Below are 18,685 nucleotides of genomic sequence, written 5' to 3' on the forward strand. Positions count from 1 at the left end.
TTGTGAATGAGTTCATCCACTTACACTCAGAAGAAACATTCTTTTCCTGTTGCGGCAGCACGCACATCTCAGTGTCTGCCCTCAGGAGCCATGCTTCTTCTCCAGTGTTGTAACTGTGCAAGGCATCAATGGTCGTAGGCCTAAGGCCCCTTTTAAGTGTCCTCTTTAAGTGCCTGCCCCAGGCCTTCTCAAAAGGGTACGGTAACAGGACAAAAGCCTCTGAGGTAAGCATTAACATTTAAATATAACTGGTTGCCTCGTTTCTTTGGAGCACAACCATCTCTTTGAGAGCCCCAAATGAAGTGTGGCAGCAGCATGCTGTTTGGAGGGCAGGGGATGAAGGTGGAAGAAACTAGTCGTCGCCCACGCTGTGCTTCAGAATTGCGTAGACTGCCTCAACAATGTCTTGCCGACCGATGCCTGTGGTGTCGCTGAGGTATTCCGCAACCTGTCAAAAGAAATAGGGCGAGGTTAAGACGGTGCATGGATACCTGGTCTTAGAGGTATCGGTTGGTTGCTCGAGAGCAAACAGGCAATATGCTTCAATAGTCTGTTTTAAAACTTTCTTATCGGTGATAAAAGCCTTTAGAATGCAGAGCGCCTCTATTCCGTGTCTTGCTCATTCACTGGCAGAATCTGAGTGGGCGGTGCTTAAACCTTTCCCAGCAGAGTAGTTTCTTGACGCCCAGTCTGCGCCTCCCCTCTCTGTGCGGAGGCCTACTGCGCAAGGAAGGCGAGGGTAACGGGGGACCTCTCTCCTCCCCACTCTGCTCAGGCAAGGTGTCCTGGCACTGCCTCGCCTCCTCCGAGCCCTGCATCTCCTCCTCACTAGAGGCGTGGCTACCTTCCTCCGCTGAGGAAGTGCTGCTTCCCACGATCTTTGGGGGCTCTCTGTAATCCATCCGGCTTTTCCCCTCTCCCCCCTGAGCCGATGGCAGTTCCCTGACACCTGGCAAGGAAGCTGGCAAGCGTCGGGGGTGTATGGAAAAGAGTGGAATCCACTCCATCACCCCTGGGTTCCCACACCTTGTAGCCCCGTGGCAGTTTCGTGGCTAAGCCACAAAAGTGTAAGTACCTGATTCAAGCCCTCGGGATTCAGGAGGAAAGTGCTTGCCCCAATGACTCCGACAGCCAGTAGCATGAGATCTTCTTTCACTGGCAGAAACTTCGCCCTGTCCAGTTGAAGCAAGAAGGTAAGACAAGGGGTGGCATTGCACGCCACTAATAGCAGGAAGACTCATCGGGCTGGAGAAGCTGCGTTCTACTGCCACTCCACCGGACCCAGCCTGAGACCATTTTTTTGGCGGCCCTCGGCAACATTTGACCCCCCTCCCCACAGAGGCACTGGGCTTTGGGAAGGAGGTGTGAGGGCTCTTGACAAGAGTCCTAGAGTCCTCCTGCCTCCTTCTCCAAACCCAGCATCTCGCCCGGCTTTGGGAGGGCTGGTGAGGGGCATAACATTTTGGACTCGCTCTCCTACCCCATGTGACAAGGCAGTGTGTGGCTCATGGGTTCCCTGTCAAAGCACTCTTGTGGCCCACTTGGTATGAAAGGTTAGACCACCCTGTTCTAGGGTATTGGGAATTGTCAGAATTCCACACCAAAGTCTAAAAGGAGGAGTTATTTCCTTACAAAGAAACATGGCACCAGAGGATTTTTTTGATTTTTTTTTATGGGGGGGGGGAGGGAGAGAGCTACCACCATCTAAAAAGGAGAATGTGCGGCTATCCACAAGCTAAAAACACACACAAAGAAGTCGCTTTATGGTATGCTTGCATGTGACTGAGCCAGTGGCAATATTACCACATCCTGTCTGCACATAATGGGAGAACAGTAAACCTCTTTGGTGTTTTCGTTCCTTCCTAAAAAAAATATAAAAGTTCACAGACACTCTGCCACTGGAGATAAGTGCACCAGTGTTGGAGGGGGCAGGAGAGAATCTGTTTTTAGATTTTAAGAAGTAAATAGATCAGGACATGGTAGACAATGCTGTGGGAGGTGGGGGGAGAAAGGGCAAATTTCTATTCATACATTTCTTTTGTTAACTGAGTACATGAGTTGTCTTTTGCTTGAGTAGTATAGCAGGGATGTGCTTATAGAAGTCTAAAACGGGAGTTTTTTAAAAGGTCACGGAACGGTATAGGAGAAGGATGTATCGTTTATGTCCTAGGTCAGTGGTTTTCAACCAGTGTGCTGTGGCACCCTGGGGTGCCTTGAATGATGGTCAAGGGTGCCACGGGCAACACTAGGCTCTGTCCTCATTTCCTTCCCTCCCTCTTCTGATGCCCTCTCACATCTCTGCTTCCAAAAGGCTTGCAGAGTTGTTTCTTGCAGCAGCCCTGGCTACAAGATCCACAGGTGAATGGTCCATCTGGTGCTGGTCAAGGGGTGCTGGGTGCCAGGAGATGAGGCAGCCTTGGAGTAAGCAAGCAAGTGGGTTAGGGAGTCTGCCAGCCCTTGCTATTAGGAATGGACAGACAAGTCCCAGGCCCCTGTGGGGCACCTCTCTTTGGGGCAGCAGGGGCAGCTCAGGGGTGGCAGCCCAGTGGCTGCCCAGAGGACTCCCCAGGAGAGGAGGCTAAGGGAACACTCCACAAGGGAGGGTATTCGAAAAAGGGTGAGAGGGTGGCAGCTCTGCAGGCAAGGAGTGACATAACTGGGCTCCTGAGAACGTAGTTGGCCAAGGGAGCCATGGATTCAAAAAGGTTGAAAACCACTGTCCTAGGCAATATTCAGTAGATGCCCACAACACTTATGCAGCCACATCCCACAAACCACACCAGCAGAGTGGGTGTATTTTCTCAGCCACAATGTAATGTGTTACAGGTGCTATGAAAATGCATTATCCTTGCAACCAAAGATGTTTCTGTTGAGGAAAAACACATATCCAATGAGACATTTTTAGAACCAATTATGTAGAAAAGGCCCTAAAAATGCATCTTTGTTATATAAAGGGAGGCAATAAAAGATCCAGAGTATATCTTGCAACAGAGGACCATCACATGCCGTTTTCAGACTAATTACTTGTATGAAGTAGCTTGAAACTCGCTCTGGAATAACTCTTTTGAAAGGTTTCTGTGAAAAAATATGATGCAATTCTCTGGTCATTCTAAGGGACTTGTGTAATGCTGGGGCTCTAGCGGCTATTGCCTGATGGTCCATTTCAACCACGTCGATACTTTTTATTGTGCAAGCCGCCCTTAATGGTGATGCAGATCCCCCCCCCTTTTTTAAGCCACAGCTGTACAGAGTGGTGTTCTGTGTTTCCCTTTAACCTTTGTGCGTGTGTGTGTGGCACTTTCACAAGGCTTTTTTCTACTTCTGGAGCTGTAAGAAAAGAACATTGCTCATCCGCTGTCTACAGCTGAACTATGTCTCCTTTCAGCAACGTATCCAAATAGGACATTTTTAGCCTGGGTTAGAAAATACCAGCCTTCCCATCCCTGCTGATTGCCACACTGTATTTAAAGGATACCTTACAATAGACATCGAGAGCTGTGCATGCTGTGCCGTTGCCAAATTTTGTGAAGTCAGGCTCCATCCCATGTGCATTGCTTACAAACAGGCCTCTGTTAAGGTGTGTTGCCTGGAAAGTGACTCAGATTTTCTTGGTCTGTAAAGAGCTCTCTGCTCTTTGTCAACAGACATAGTGGAGTCTGGAAGTGCCTTGGGCCAGTCACCAGCCATTGATGTAGCCAAGGGGGGCAGCTGTCCCGTCCCCCCCAATCAATAAAAATCTGAGGTTCTGCACCCCCCCACAAAAGCTTCCCCCTTACCAGAATGAATTCATTTCTAGCTTGCCACTTCCCAGAACTTACAGCTGGAGCTCATTCGGAGAGGAGTTTTTAATCGAAGTCTTCAGCAAGGTGTCATAAACGCTGCTCCGTAAGAGGTACGTTAAAGCCAGCAAATGTCTGCACATTTCAAGCAGCTGTTTTGTGGGCAGCATGTAGCCATTGTACCCTAATCATGAGGAATAACAGAAGGCAGCAGAAGCTGCAGTTAGGTTTCTGTCTGGAACCAGAATCTACAAACCTATGTCTTGACTACCCCTTTGGACAATTTAGGGTAGATGCGTGGACCTACGGGAGATGCCTTCTAGTAGTTCACCACACCCTTCTTCCTTATGGGGCCAAACTATTGTAGGATTTGTTGCCTCGGTTTCAGCGCCTTAATTTTTGTAGACTTTCCCCAAAAACCTAAAGCCAAAAAGGTACTGCTCTCTCTGGAATAGCTTACAAGGGAAAGGTAGCAAGGGGAACAAACTGAATGTGTGTTCAGGCTAGATCTAGCAACAAATTCAAAAGATACAGTTATTCTGTTGCGGCAAAAAAAAATGTCTTTCCCCCTTCTTCTGATTAACAGCATCTCCTTTAAAGTGGAGCTGTTCAGAATGGGACTTGCTGCAGAATGGGAACACTGCAAGTTGATCCAAGTACAGTGGTACCTCGCAAGACGAAATTAATTCGTTCCGCGAGTTTTTTCTTCTTGCGAGTTTTTTGTCTTGCGAAGCACGTTTTCCCATAGGAATGCATTGAAAATCAATCAATGCGTTCCTATGGAAACCGCCTTCAGACCAGGTCCGGGGACAGTCTGTCCCCTGACCTCTTCTGAAGGCTGGGAGGGGGGGACAAGGGCTTTTCTTCCCACTGCCAGCCTTCAGAAGGCTGTTCTGAAGGCTGCCAGTGGGGAGAAAAGCCCTTCTCCCCACCTCCCGCCCCGCAAGCTCCAGGGACAGGAGGGCTTCGATGCCGACCGCCAGCATTTTAAAAGCGAAGCACCTCGAAAAACTCTTTCTTCTTGCGAGTTTTCCATCTTGCGAGGCATTCGTCTTGCGAGGTACCACTGTATTCATTTCCCTGAAACAAGGAGCCCAATATGCCAGAAGAAGCTTAAGCAAATAGATTTCGAGACATACCCTTATTCTTCCACTGCTCTGTACACCAGAAAAAAATGCCCTGTTAAGGGTTCCCTAGAGCTGCTTGCTGCTCAAAGAAGATGAGTGGGGGCTGTGACTTATTTTTACCTCCTTAGCTAAAGCTTGCCCAATGTTATGTCTTGTTCTTGACCCTTACCTAAAACCTCCAGCAGCATTTCAACATAAGCAAAAGGGGCTGGAAAATTGATTCGGAAATGTAGAGCCTTCAAAATGGCCAGTTCAGATTCCAGTAGTTCTTCTGTGGTATAGGAGAAGCCCAAAGACTTCAGAAACCTCAGAACCACGTTGTTATTCACTATCTGTACGAAGACAGAAATGTGACCATTACTCTCAAAATGCCAACTTTACTTCTGTCTACCACGACCGTGTTCTAAAGGAGTTCTGTTGTCTATTTATTGCAACACACACTTTGCATTAAAATGACATTTCAAGCTATGGGGGCTGCCTCGGCCAATTAAAATGACATTTCAAGCTACGCTGGCTCCCTCGGCCAATAAAGCGAGATGAGCACGCAACCCCAGAGTCGGTCACGACTGGACCTAATGGTCAGGGGTCCCTTTACCTTTACTTGCAGAGTACATCTGGCTTTGCAACCAATAACTCCCATTTTCATTTATTGGGCAGACATTACTGTAACATTGCTCTAAAAAAAAAATACTGTCTTAACATTCCCTCCCACAGAATGGCTCTGGGATGGTGCATAAAGAGAGCAAAGATTATGTCAAAATATGTAAGGGCACTTCCTGAATCTTCTTACACTATAATGGAAGGAGAGCTTGCTGGCAAGCTGGATGCAAGAGACCAGACGCAGCACATATGTGCTCTCAATCTGCTGTTTCACTGAGGCCCACTTGCTGTCTTCCTCCTTTGCTCTCGTGAGATGAGAAGCCTCTTTAATGAGTGTAAGCATGAACCTAGGAAAGTACAAGGATAAAAAATCTGGTTAAAAGGAAAATGAAGCAAGGCTGGCAGTACCTGTAAACCTTGCTCTCTACAACACCCTAGAATCAAAGGTGCTTGCTTAGATCTGTGTCAGGGAGTTAAAGCAGCTTGAGGAGTCCTGAAAGGGAAATTGCAAGGTGCTTGCTTGCTGCAGATACCTGGCAGTGACGGACTATGTGTGAAACAGTGTGAAAAGCCCTCTACTCTTGCTCTACTGTCCCAGGAGCGGTGAATTGCCCCACAAACACGTCCTTGGGATTCCAGATCCCTCCAGCTTCTTTCTGCTACTGCGTACCTAAACAGAAAGTGTTTGCCCGCCAGGATGGGCCCCTTGGCAGTCACTTCAAGCAGAAAAGAAAACTGCAAATGCTTGGTGGGCCTGATGCGACTAGCCAGCAGCACACCGAGGAAGAAGATTGTGACATCTTGCAATTGCCTTCCCCTTAAACTCTTGCATTTATGACTAATAGAAGGTGTTTCTTACATTACCATTTGCAGGCAGAGTCTGTACAGCCTGGGCCTTCGGCTCCTCACTCCTGCTCTAAATTAATACCTATGGTAGCCATTTTTAAAAGGATTTTATAAAAAATATATAAATAAGGGGAGCATGTAAAGGTCTAGTCATCACTCGGAGATGATAACATGGTTGTCCGAAAGCTACACCTCAAAGGTGAAGAATATATAAAATGTTATCTTCTCTCAAGGTAGGCAGAACAAATCAATACCTTTCAAATATTTCTATGGCTTGGTATCTTGCTGATTCAGTCAGGCTCCATTTTTCGGACAGAAGAAACACAAATTCTGTCAAAAAAATAAAATAAAGGGTGAGAGGTGGGGGATTCTCAGAATCATAACTGCAGGTTCTTTTGGCATGTCAGCCTACTGAATTTGCCAAGCTCAGTTCTCACCCACGATCTGTGTCTCTTTAAAGCAACCTGCCTCTTCGCACAGTTCGCTCAGATACTGCTCATTCTCCCTGGCCATGTGGAGCAAAGCATCTTGGATAACTCCGCCGGCCACTGCTCCAAAGATAGGCTCCGAAGAATGGTACCTGGACGCCACCTTTGTGGGTGAGCCCATTGGAAGAGTTCTGTCAAGGAGGAAAGAGAAGTTCAACACCCACCATTTTAATTTGTATAATTTCCTTACTTTCTCTAGAATTGTTGTCTTTCCCCTCTCCCTTCTCTGCCCATGCCTTTTTATTGCCTCTCTCGAAATGAAGGTTCTGGAACTTCATGTTGCAATCTACTAGTTAAATACTTAGGACTGAAAACAATATAGGGCAAGCAGCTACATTTTGCTATGAAACCAGGAGAGGAAATCTTGAATTGTCTTCCACACTAAAAACACAATCCTATGCATATTTACTCAGATGTTACGGCCCACTGTTCAGTGGGACCCAATGCTATATGCATGTGGACTATATAGATCTGACGGAAAGGACTGGCAGAATCCGAAACCAGGGAGAGGAGAGGGTGGAGGAGGATTGGGAAGCTAAAGCTTATATTTAGAAATTTTGTAAAATTAATGACTGTTAGAAAAATCGTGGAATGTTATTATATGGATTTAGTAGAAATGTTAGAAGAAGTTAAGAATAGATAAGTAATTTAGTCTTAAAGGGAAATAAGGTTAAGAAATATGTTATCTACAAGACGATAAAAAACAGAGAAAGATGGAAAGGATTTGCTGAAATAATTAGAAGAATTGGAATACAAAAAGGGAGGTGTGAGGAAGTCGAGGAAACAAGGAAATGAAGGATAGAATATGGAAAAGGAGAGATGTATTTTAAACTGTTTTTGTTTAGATTTATTTATGTGTTTAGTTTAATGGGATTGGGTTGGGGTTTATATTATTTGTATAGTGTATTGTATTGTGGTGTTTTTTCACTTTTTTGTTTTCTTTCTTTCTTCTTTTGTCTTTAAATTTTCTCTTTTCTTCTTTTTCTGTAATCTTTAAAAGCAATAAAAATTATTTATTAAAAAAAATGCTATATGCATGTTGGCTGAAGTTTGCCAATGTGGTGCCTATGGGCACAATGGTACCCAGAAGGCCTTCCCCCTGATGCCCACAAAACCTCTGACCCACCCATCACAGTTTCCCTTCATCAGGTGCTGACTTTGGTGGGGATCGTTTCACCTCTGGAAAGTTGAAGGAAGAAGTTGGAAGAGAAGTGCCTTTCCCCCACTTCCTCTTTCAGCGCTATGTGATTTTTAGCGCTCAGATCTGCACCCGAGTAGCAGAAAGTGAAGCAACTAAGAGGTGAAAGGGAATGATCTGGGAGTTTCACCACCACCTAGCCATAAAATACATGTTTCTGTTGACTGAACCATTAAAAAACCTGCTTTCTAGCACTCTCATGGTCCAAGACACAAACATAGGAATATCCTGCTTGAACAGGTTAATGGCCCACCCCTCCACACAAGATCCGGAGGGTGGCAGCATGAGAACGGGGGCTTTTTGCGGTGGCTCCCCAATTTGTGGAATGCTCTCTTCAGGTATTATATACTTTAGGCAGTGATTTTTTTCTTTAAAAAAAAGTTTAGGGGTACTCTCATTTTGACTCAAGAAAATCACTATTTTATAGTTCATATTGGGAAAAATATTGGGACAAAAGTACAAAGATTCACAAAATGTTTAGGGGTATGCACCCCCCCAAAAAAGCACTGCATTTAGGCATTAAGCGAAAATATTCCTCTATAACCAGGTCTTTAACTATTCGTAGCCACAAAATACATTGGGACATTTGTAATGTATTTTGTTTTCCTCTTGGTTTTAATGTATCTACGTGCAGGGTTTTGTTTTGTTTTGTTTGTCTGTTTGCAAAACAGGCTTTGGGTCACCTCAGGCAAGACAAAAGCGACTAACAAAATCAACAAAATCAATAAACGAACCGAATGGTGTGCAAGTGTGTGTGTGTGTGTGTGAGTGTGTGTGTGTGAGAGAGAGAGAGAGAGAGAGAGAGAGAGGTGGCTTACGTAAAAAAACCCGCCAAATCAAGAGTATCTGTTTTAATCCTACAGGCTTTTGAGTTCTTCCCAGACCCCAAAAGTGTGGGTGCAACAAACTCTATCTGGCTGCCTGGGCCCAGGAAATGGCTGCCACTGACCCAGGAAACGGGAGAGAGGAAATACAGCACTCTCTCTCAAAAACCAACAACACACGTCCACTGAGCCACCATCCCAAAAGCCGGCGGGCCCTTGGGGACTCCCATCCGAATGAACACGCCTAGATATAGGGCTGGGGGGTTGGGGTTGCCGCCACGAGCCGCCCATCTGCCATCTCCAGAGACCCAATGTGGCGTAGGCGTTAGTGTTGGACTATGGCCTGGGAGACAAGGGTTCGAATCCACACTCACTGGGTGACCTTGAGCCAGTCACCATCCATGGGTGTAACCAGGGGGGACAGAGGGGCAGCTGTCGCCCCCCAATCAATAAAAACCTGAGGTTCTGCCCTGTCTAACAAAAGCCTGGCCCACAACAAAGGCATGCCCCACCCCTAACAAAAACCCTGGCTATGCCCATGTCACCGTCTCTTAGCCTAATCTATTTATGTTATTGTTCCTTAAATTTAAATTAAAGAACATAAATATTATGTTATTGTTCCTTAAATTTGTATACTGCCCCATACCCGGAAGTCTCAGGGTGGTTTGCAACATAAAATTCACTATGCATACACATACACACACAAACTATATATAGTAATATTTTTTTTTTAAAAAGCCAATAATCCCCCTTTTCTCCTCCTTCTCAAGGTTGTTGTGAGGATGAAACGGGGAGGAGGAGACCCATGTACGCCACCTTGAGCTTCCTAGGAAGATAAAGGTGGCATATAAATGCAATAATAAATAATAGCAGCAATAATAATAATAATAATAATAATAATAATAATAATAATAATAATAATAATAAAATAATAATAATAATATAGTACTCTACTAATGTATTTATATACATAATCTCTCCTATTTCGTTTCTCAGGAATGGGCTCCCCCCCCGCAACACCACACAGTTGCTCCTCCGAAATTAACCGTCCCCAGACACGCACACTCATCCACACGCGCGCGCGCACACGCGTGTCCAAAGCCGCCCTGAGCCCGCGCCCGCCCTCGTCAAAGATGGCGGGAGCGGGACCGCCGCTCAGTTCCCCCCTTAAGATGGCCGCCGCTTTCCTTGCAGCGCGCCGTGGGCCCTCAACAAAGATGGCCGCCCCGCCTCAGCCGTCCCCGTGAGGGCGCGCCCAGCAGGCCCTTCCCATTGATCCGGAGCGGGCGGGGAAGATGTCGTCGCCGTCGCCGTCTCCGTCGGGGCCTGGAGGAGCGGGACCCCCGCGCGGCCCAACCTCGAGCGTCCGGCGGCAGTGGGAGTTGCACCGCGCCGGGGCCCCTGGCGGGTTGGCCTCGAGCCCCGCGGTGGACGCGGCCCGGCGCGGGCTGAGGGCCCGCAACGCCCTCACGGCGCTCGGCATCGGCGCGGTGGTCGTAGGAATTTGTATCCCTCTCTGGACGGAAGGGGAGCGGAGGGTGGGCGGCCTTTCGGGTCTGTTTTCAGAGCGGGGCTGGGGGGGGGAGGAACTCTGCACATGCTCAGGTGCGCTCTTTTCATCCCGCCTGTCTTGATACGGGTTCCTGTGGAGAGAGAGAGAAAAGGGTAGCTGCTCGCCTGGCACCTTCATTGCACCTTTTAAATGAAGTCTGTGAAAGGGGGTGTTTCTTGCCAGTCCCTTTTTTATGGGACACCCCTAAACATTTTGTGAATCTTTCTACGTTTGTCTACTTACTGTATTTATTTTCCCCGACCTGAACTATAAAGTAGTGATTTTCTTGAGTCAAAATGAGAGTACCCCTAAATTATTTTTTTTTAGAAAAAAAGCACATGAAACTGATTTGTAAAAATGTTACATGGGGGAAGGAAATACGAGAGAGAAATTGCACACACTTTGTAAATCAAGAAAATCTTCAATAATAATAAAAAAGAAAAAAAAGGACTGCCCCACCCCCTCCACGGGGTCCTATTTTGAACATTTACAACTACATATTCTTCCATAGTCTAAATTTGATGTCAATGCACATTGCCCATGTATTTCTTACATCACATTTTTTTAAAGAAAACACTGGGTATTGCTATGCTTTTGTTATATATTTTGCATTCTCGCTTGTTGTGATCATTGGGCGAGGGGTGGTATGCGAATTTAATAAGTAAATTAAATAATCTGCCGTCCCTGAGGTCGGTGGGCGCTTGCTCCCAGGTAAGCGCGCATGGGAGCTAAACATTAAATGCTGATTTTGTATGATGAAAGACAAGCTGTGAAGCTTTGCGTAGTCAGGAAATATGATGTCCAACACTGAACAGTGATTCCAGATATTGACTACTGTTTCGTAAAATTCTTCGTCAGCGTGGCACTGAAACAGTCAGCGTGTTGCCTAGAGTCATTGCTCACTTCCAGCCGAGGCTGCCTTATGCACCAGTAACCTTGGTAGCAGAAGCAGATTTTGCTGCATACTGCAAAACTACTCTCTTCCTCAATATCTTGGGGGACCCCCCTCCCAAACCCATTTTCCCTGCCAGCATGTTTGCATAAAGGAGACTAGTATTAGTGCTAGTGGAAGTGACTCGCTCCAACCATTTTGAATCCGTTCTTGCCTCATTGAGACCAGCGCCGCCCTCTGCTGTGAAAGCACGTCTTCTGACTTTAAGGTTTGGCTCAGTTGAAGGGCAAATGCCGTTTCTCCTTCCTTGCCCTTGGCATCGGCTTCAGGGCTGGAAGGGAGCTAGGTGGCAGTGTGCAGGGACTTACCTGGCTGTCACAAATAGTATTTGTAAATTGTTTTCCTGAGCTGTCTGCGCACAGATGCCTACACCATTCATTCCATCTCCCAAGAACGCTTCTTGGATGAGCTAGAACGGGATGCCGAAGTCATGCAGGCCCGAAGAGCAAAGGCTTCAGCGGAATGAGGATGACGGAGTATTTCCACTTTAAGAAGCACAGGGACAGGATGCCATCTGTGCTGCCAGCTGAGGATGCGTTGGCACAGTGACCTGGGGCATTGATGCCGCCCTGCTGCTCATAGAGAACTGGCTTCTTCATCTGTTTATAAACTCTTTGCCATGCGTAATATGTCAAAGCCTAACAATTTCAGATACTGTATTTAATGTGAAAGAACAATAAATCTGTTATGTGGATTATGCTTATAAGCAGCTGCTTATTTCTTTTTTCAGGGTAGCACAGACAGGACTATGTACTATTACATAGGATGAAATACGCAGTTTAAAAGATTTGATAGGTGAATATTGTGCTGGTCACATGTCAGTTTCAACTAGTTTTGTAGGTCCACAGCAAAACCACTGACATTCAGAAGTGAAAATAAAAGGTAAAGGTACCTCTGACCGTTAGGTCCAGTTGCGGATGACTCTGGTGTTGCGGGGGCTCATCTCGCTCTATAGGCCGAGGGAGCTGGCGTTTGTCTGCAGACAGCTTCCAGGTCATGTGGCCAGCATGACTAAGCCGCTTCTGGTGAACCAGAGCAGCACATGGAAACGCTGTTTACCTTCCCACCTATTTATCTACTTGCACTTTGACGTGCTTTCGAACTGCTAGGTTGGCAGGAGCAGGGACTGAGCAACGGGAGCTCACCCCGTCGCGGGGATTCGAACCGCCGACCTTCTGATCGGCAAGCCCTAGGCTCTGTGGTTTAGACCATAGCTCCACCCGCGTCCCAGAAGTGAAAATAGTACAGGTCTTAATGGGACCTGCAGGCTCCTTTCAAAGCATGGTTGCAGGGGTGGGTTCCAGAGACTTGGAAAAGTGACCTTGACACAGTGCTACATTTTACGGACATTAAGTGAACCTTTCTTGCTGATGAAATTTTAAAAAGTATGGTTCTCAGGCAAGATCTCTGTACCTCCTCCCAGCATGTATGCTGAGAGTTCGTTTTCCAATAGAATAATCAGCTTGGCTTGTCCTATCAACCAAGAACAACTGTTATGAACTCTGACCAGCTCTGTTCCAGGGCATCATATTCTGTGTGTGCTGCTTTCACAGCTGTGTTGTTGCTGTTATTGTCTCTCCTAAGTAGTATTTGGGGCTAGTAAATCATTAAAGCAGTGGCTGGCTCGGAGCCAGACAAGGCAATTGTCAGATGCACAATTCTCTTAAGAGGCTTAAGGGAGGGAAGGGAATTTTCCATTTAGCTGAAGCTGGACTGTATTGTCCCCAGTCCAGGCTTCAACAGCGCAAGATTTAAGAGCCTTCCTCCCTCCACACAAAAGTTGCAACAGTGATTTCAGCACTGGAACAGTTTAGAACAGGATAGAGGAAAGGTATCTTAACCTACTAACATTGTTATGTTAACTTATGAATACTAGCTTCCCAAGACAACTGAACTCATTGATACAAAATGAGTATCAGTCTTCTGGGTGCATTTATGAAGTGCCAAACCTTCGTTCCCCCACCACTAACCTCTGCTCAATCTGTTTGTTCTCCCTATCACTTGTTGGTTTTGCTAATGGAAGCCTCTACAATATTAATAAAACGTGGCCGTGAAATTAAGTGCTGCCTTCTCCCACTGCTCTTTGGAGGGAGCTCATCTCGTTCCATTAATTTATTGGTTTCTTCTTTTTTAAATACAGATAATTGAATTCAGGGATGTGCAACTAAATGCACATAATGGAATTCAGGGATCAGAAATCCCTTCTGTTTAAGAGAACAGTTAGCGCAATTAAAAGTTCACCGTGCACCAAGAAAATCTGGCATTTGCAAATTAAGCCACCTGCCTTAACTTTAAATGTAAGCTGTAAGCATGTTCTGCCCAGAATGGTATACAGTGGTACCTTAGGTTACATACGCTTCAGGTTACAGACTCCATTAACCCAGAAATAGTGCTTCAGGTTAAGAACTTTGCTTCAGAATGAGAACAGAAATCATGCTCCGGCGGCGCAGCAGCAGCGGGAGGCCCCATTAGCTAAAATGGTGCTTCAGGTTAAGAACAGTTTCAGGTTAAGAACGGACCTCCGGAACAAATTAAGTACTTAACCCGAGGTACCACTGTACATGGCTACTCAGAAGTAATCCCCTTGATACCTTCATCCAAGTTGTCAATTAAGCTGCCCAGTGTCTGTCACCACTTACGGCTGCAAATTAGAAAAACCAGTGCTATGTGAAGTCCTTCCTTTTGCCTGTCCTTAATGTCTCGCCATTCAGCTCTTCAGATGACCACCAGTTTTAGCGTTATGAGTATGGGTAGGCAAACTAAGGCCTGGGGGCCGGATCCAGCCCAATTACCTTCTAAATCCAGCCTGTGGACAGTCTGGGAATCAGCGTGCTTTTACATGAGTAGAATGTGTCTTTTATTTAAAATGCATCTCTGGGTTATTTGTGGGGCATAGGAATTTGTTGTTTTTTCAAAATATAGTCCCCCCCCCCAAGGTCTGAGGGACAGTGGACTGGCCCCCTACTGAAAATGTTTGCTGACCCCTGATTATGAAAAACCTCTGTATTTTCTCCCAGTTGTATAATTTTATGAACTACCGTGTCCCCTTGCTTGCCTTTATTTCCTGAACTAAAACCCAAATTTTGTCACCTTCCCTTGTGGAGGTGCTCCAGCTCCCTGATAATTTTGGTTGCACTTTTCTGCACTGGCTACCAGAAAGGTACACGGTATTGCAAATGTGGCTGCACCTTGTGTTTGTATAAAGGAATTAACAGTTTTGGCTTTAGAGTCTTTTCCTAGTGATCCACACTATGGAATTTGCCTTTTTCTCAGCTGCTGCACCCTGGTTTTGTTTTCATTGAGCTAACCTCCCTGACCCCAGGATTCCTTTCCTAGCCAGTCATTGTCAGCAGAAACATCATGTGTATATGTGAAATTATGATAATTATTTTTTGCTGCGGTGTGCAGAAGTTTATATTGGACTTTGTTTGCCAATTCGTTGCCCATTCACTCAGTTTGAAGATTTTCTTTTGGAGTGCCTTGCAATCCATTTCGTTTTTCGCCACCCTGATTACTCGGGGCTGTTCATGGGGCTGCCATATGTCATAGCCAGGATTTGTCCTTTGAAATGGTATTTGGACAGAATTTTCTGAAAGTGGCTGAAATGTCTGGGGAAACCTGGGCATAGGGCAGCCCATATCGGAAGTGATGATTATTATTTTTTTGGCAATTTCCCTAAGAAATAGGTTAAAACTACTGGTACTTGCTTTCTGGAGATTTTGCAAAAAAAACCACCCTGAGGCATCCTTGAAGACAGCAGCTCTGCAATTGATGTCTGGTAGAGATATGAAGATATACCAAGGTTCTATTTTGGAGGTGATGCAGAATTCTTTCTTGCGATCTTTATTACCTGTCCTTCAAGGTACACCTGTGTTTTGTTTTAAGAGCATAAACTGAGCTAATCTCCATTTAAACTTGTGCTCAGAACTTGCCTATTGGTTGAAGCTTACTTGCATGAATAACTCACCCCACCTGCCAAAAAAACAAAAGATGTTTCCAAGAACAATTGCAAAATTCATTCCAAAAGTCTTGGGCAAACTTAAGTGACAGCTACCCTACATGCTTATGGGATTAATACTGCAGATTTACATGCCTACTTTTTCTTCCAGTGGAGTTAAGCAGATGTTTAAAGAGAATCCACCTGTATTTTAAGTGGAAGGATTTGTATTCAATCACACAAATGTCTCGTTCTTCTCGGTATCCATTATATAAAACATTTAGCTTGGAGAATTAACCCTTACTGTGGCTCCTTTAAGAAAAGCAGTCAACGCCTTGCATCTCCAGTATATGCCTTCTGTTTTCTTGGATGGGAGTTCCAACCCACCACAGATTTTGCATTTGTGGGTCCGGTGAGGCTGAGGATGACTACTAAATTTCTCTTTATATTAGCACCCTTTGAGTCCCTGTTCTCCCCAAGTCAGTAGAGTATGCAACTCTTAGCCCCAGGGTTTGAGCCCTGTGTTGGGCAAAAGATTCCTGCATTGCACGGGGGTGGCCTAGATGTCTGTCGTGGTCCTTTCCAACTCTACAGTTCTACAATTCCCTGTACGCCGTGCGCAGCCAAAGACTTGTGCACAACCACCAGAGCAGCAAAACGTGCTGGGGCAGCTATGGGTGGTGTTCAACTTAAGTGTCGCTCAGAGAACACCTGTTGAAATTAGCACGTCGACCACCAGCCTAGCATGGTGGTCTCTCCCTTTCTGAATCTGTTAAAACTTTTCTGTACCCCAGATTGTGAGAGGTTTGTTTGCAGGAGCTCATTCCCACCTCCTCCACTCCTCATGTATTCTGAATGTGATGTCTCCAGAACTCATTTTTGGTTTGTGGGGTGGTGCATGACACCTGTAGAATATGCCCCTCTCAGACAGAAGGACAGTACAGTACTGACAACACAATTGTGTGCTCAGAGTGTAATTGGGGGTGGGAAGGATCAGGGAACTTGGAAAACTCCCAGCTGCATGCATATTGGCTTACTGTCTTTGGTTCTACTTGAGTTTACTTTCCTGGCAGGGTGTGTGTTGTCTGTCCTTCAAGGGGAGAGCAGTCCTGAGTGCCGAGTATAACAGGCAAAATTTCCTCACGCCCCGGGTGCTGCTTGGAGGGAGTTTGAGGTTGTTTTTATTTATTAATCACCGAAAAACACAGATGCATTATCTGTCTCGCTTCCAAAATGAAAGTGTGTGTGTGTAATAAAAAAAAAAACCATACACAAAACAGAAAGCATCAGTGTTTCATTCCAAAGTCCAGGTTCCCATGCAAGTAAAAGGATGAGCCCAAGCAGTTCATTGCCCCAATCAGGGTCAGGGTTTTGGTTTGGGGTTTTTTTGTGTAAAAAAGTGCAAAGAGGAGGCCACACGTAGTGCCACTGCTGTTGGTGGCAGGAGCTGAGCGGGGGCTAAGGCTAAGGGAAGCAAGAAAGAGAGGCGCCCCCCCCAAATCCCTTTAACACTGAGGCACAAATTCTGCAAGGTTCCTCTCCTAAGGCAGCTCCTTAAAGTTTTCTAAGCGCTTTGGCCTTGGGGTGGCTTTCTGAATTGAGCCATGCAAGGCACAGAGTACCAGACGACGCTTGCTTAAGTTAGACCCAACCTTGGGGGCGCACACACCCTACACCGTCCATGTGTGCAGACCCCCCATCCCATAGAACATACGGAACAGGCGACATCCTGATTCCGTTTACAGTGATGCTCCTTTGCGAGGCGGAAGCAGCGGGAAAGGCATGCCAGCTCAGGCTTCCCCAAACAACCGGGGCTTGGCTTCTCTCTGCAGACACAAAGTCTTGTGCGGAGGAAAAGTCTGTAGTGTTGGGCTGCTCACTTGGCATCTGTACGTTGCTCAGAGGCAGCTCGTCTGTTCGTTCCGCCAGGGGAACTTTCCTACGTCGATGGCTGCTGGCCTTGACGTTGGGAGTGTAAGGCAAAGGCTGCATAGGACCCTTCGCTGCCTGCTCCCTTCCTTTCGATGGTGGGCAGCAGGCTGAGGTAGTCCAAAAAGTGTCCACGGCTGCTACTGTAGGAACAAAAGGAAATAGGTGAAAAAGAGACAGGGAGATGTAGTTCAGTGTTAAACATGCCCTTGGAATGTACAAGGCCTTGGCTTCATTCCCTAGTAAAGGTAAAGGGACCCCTGACCTTTAGGTGCAGTCATGGCCGACTCTGGGGTTGCAGCGCTCATCTTGCTTTATTGGCCGAGGGAGCCGGCGTACAGCTTCCAGGTCATGTGGCCAGCATGACTAAGCCGCTTCTGGCGAACCAGAGCAGTGCATGGAAACGTCGTTTACCTTCCCGCTGGAGTGGTACCTATTTATCTACTTGCACTTTGATGTGCTTTCGAACTGCTAGGTTGGCAGGAGCAGGGACCAAGCAACGGGAGCTCAACTTGTCGTGGGGATTCGAACCACCAACCTTCTGATCGGCAGGTCCTAGGCTCTGTGGTTTAACCCACAGCGCCACCCGCGTCCCTTCATTCCCTAGTACCTCCAGTTAAAAGCGGAGCTTGGATAGCAGGGCTGGGAATCACCAAGCATTTTAAAGAACATTTCTCTTCCCCCAAAGGCTCCCAGGAGCTCTAGTTTGCTAACAGTGCTGGGAATTGCGGCTGGCTGCAATGGGTAAACACCTCCCAGGGATCCTTTTTGGGGTGTGCCTTAAATCTACGGTGTGTATGCAGAGGGAGACTGTGAATATCATTGCGGTGTATAATCCTTCTAATTTCAAGGTTTAGGAATTGAACACAGATACGGCCAGCAAGCTGCTGCTACAAAGGAGCACAAACACAAAGCGACAGTTCTTAAGTCCTTGAACAATGGGCATTCAGACTACATAAAGCTCGAATCTCACTTTGTGCCGAGATACCACCAGTAGTGATGTATGGAAGTGAGAGCTGGGCCATAAAGAAGGCTGATCGCCGAAGAATTGATGCTTTTGAATTATGGTGCTGGAGGAGACTATGGAGAGTCCCATGGACTGCAAGAAGTTCAAACCTTTCCATTCTGAAATAAATCAGCCCTGAGTGCTCACTGGAAGGCCAGATCCTGAAGCTGAGACTCCAAGACTTTGGCCACCTCATGAGAAGAGAAGACTCCCTGATGTTGGGAAAGATGGAGGGCACAAGGAGAAGGGGACGACAGAGGACGAGATAGTTGGACAGTGTTCTCAAAGCTACCAGCATGAGTTTGACCAAACTGCGGAAGGCAGTGGAAGACAGGAGTGCCTGGCGTGCTCTGGTCCAGGGTGTCAAGAAGAGTCGGGCACGACTAAACAACAACTACCACCAACAACACCACACACGCTGGGGGTTTCTGCCTTAAGACAGGGGGA

The 18,685-nt window shown here is 46.5% G+C and overlaps 3 protein-coding genes across 6 annotated transcripts in view; 1 reads left to right on the forward strand and 2 right to left on the reverse strand.

Moving 5' to 3' along the window:
* Window positions 1-118: 118 nt before the first annotated feature.
* Window positions 119-10,019, reverse strand: CNTD1 (cyclin N-terminal domain containing 1). 4 transcript variants are annotated; one of them, XM_081884380.1, is made up of 8 exons: window positions 9,928-10,019; window positions 6,790-6,971; window positions 6,607-6,682; window positions 5,697-5,853; window positions 5,076-5,238; window positions 3,819-3,963; window positions 1,076-1,172; window positions 119-448 (listed from the first exon to the last, which is right to left on the reverse strand). In XM_081884380.1, the coding sequence occupies exons 2-8, from the start codon at window positions 6,959-6,961 to the stop codon at window positions 353-355; spliced, it is 906 nt and encodes a 301-aa protein (XP_081740506.1). In that variant the 5' UTR covers window positions 6,962-6,971; window positions 9,928-10,019; the 3' UTR covers window positions 119-352. The 4 variants fall into 4 exon arrangements, with proteins under 4 accessions (XP_081740506.1, XP_081740505.1, XP_081740507.1 ...); XM_081884379.1 differs by having other exon boundaries at window positions 9,833-9,988; XM_081884381.1 differs by having other exon boundaries at window positions 9,938-9,982.
* Window positions 10,020-10,033: 14 nt separating this feature from the next.
* Window positions 10,034-12,072, forward strand: COA3 (cytochrome c oxidase assembly factor 3). Its single transcript, XM_081884517.1, has 2 exons — window positions 10,034-10,368; window positions 11,729-12,072. The coding sequence occupies exons 1-2, from the start codon at window positions 10,158-10,160 to the stop codon at window positions 11,830-11,832; spliced, it is 315 nt and encodes a 104-aa protein (XP_081740643.1). The 5' UTR covers window positions 10,034-10,157; the 3' UTR covers window positions 11,833-12,072.
* Window positions 12,073-16,466: 4,394 nt separating this feature from the next.
* The window catches only part of WNK4 (WNK lysine deficient protein kinase 4), a 59,856-nt gene continuing 57,637 nt past the window's right edge, over window positions 16,467-18,685 (reverse strand). Inside the window, exon 20 of the mRNA XM_081883815.1 lies at window positions 16,467-17,375. Coding sequence (XP_081739941.1) covers window positions 17,373-17,375 — 3 coding nt within the window. The 3' untranslated portion in view covers window positions 16,467-17,372. The remainder of the gene's footprint in view (window positions 17,376-18,685) is intronic.

This window comes from Podarcis melisellensis (genome assembly GCF_964234715.1).
Source record: "Podarcis melisellensis genome assembly, chromosome: 13".
NCBI classification, from domain to species: domain Eukaryota; kingdom Metazoa; phylum Chordata; class Lepidosauria; order Squamata; family Lacertidae; genus Podarcis; species Podarcis melisellensis.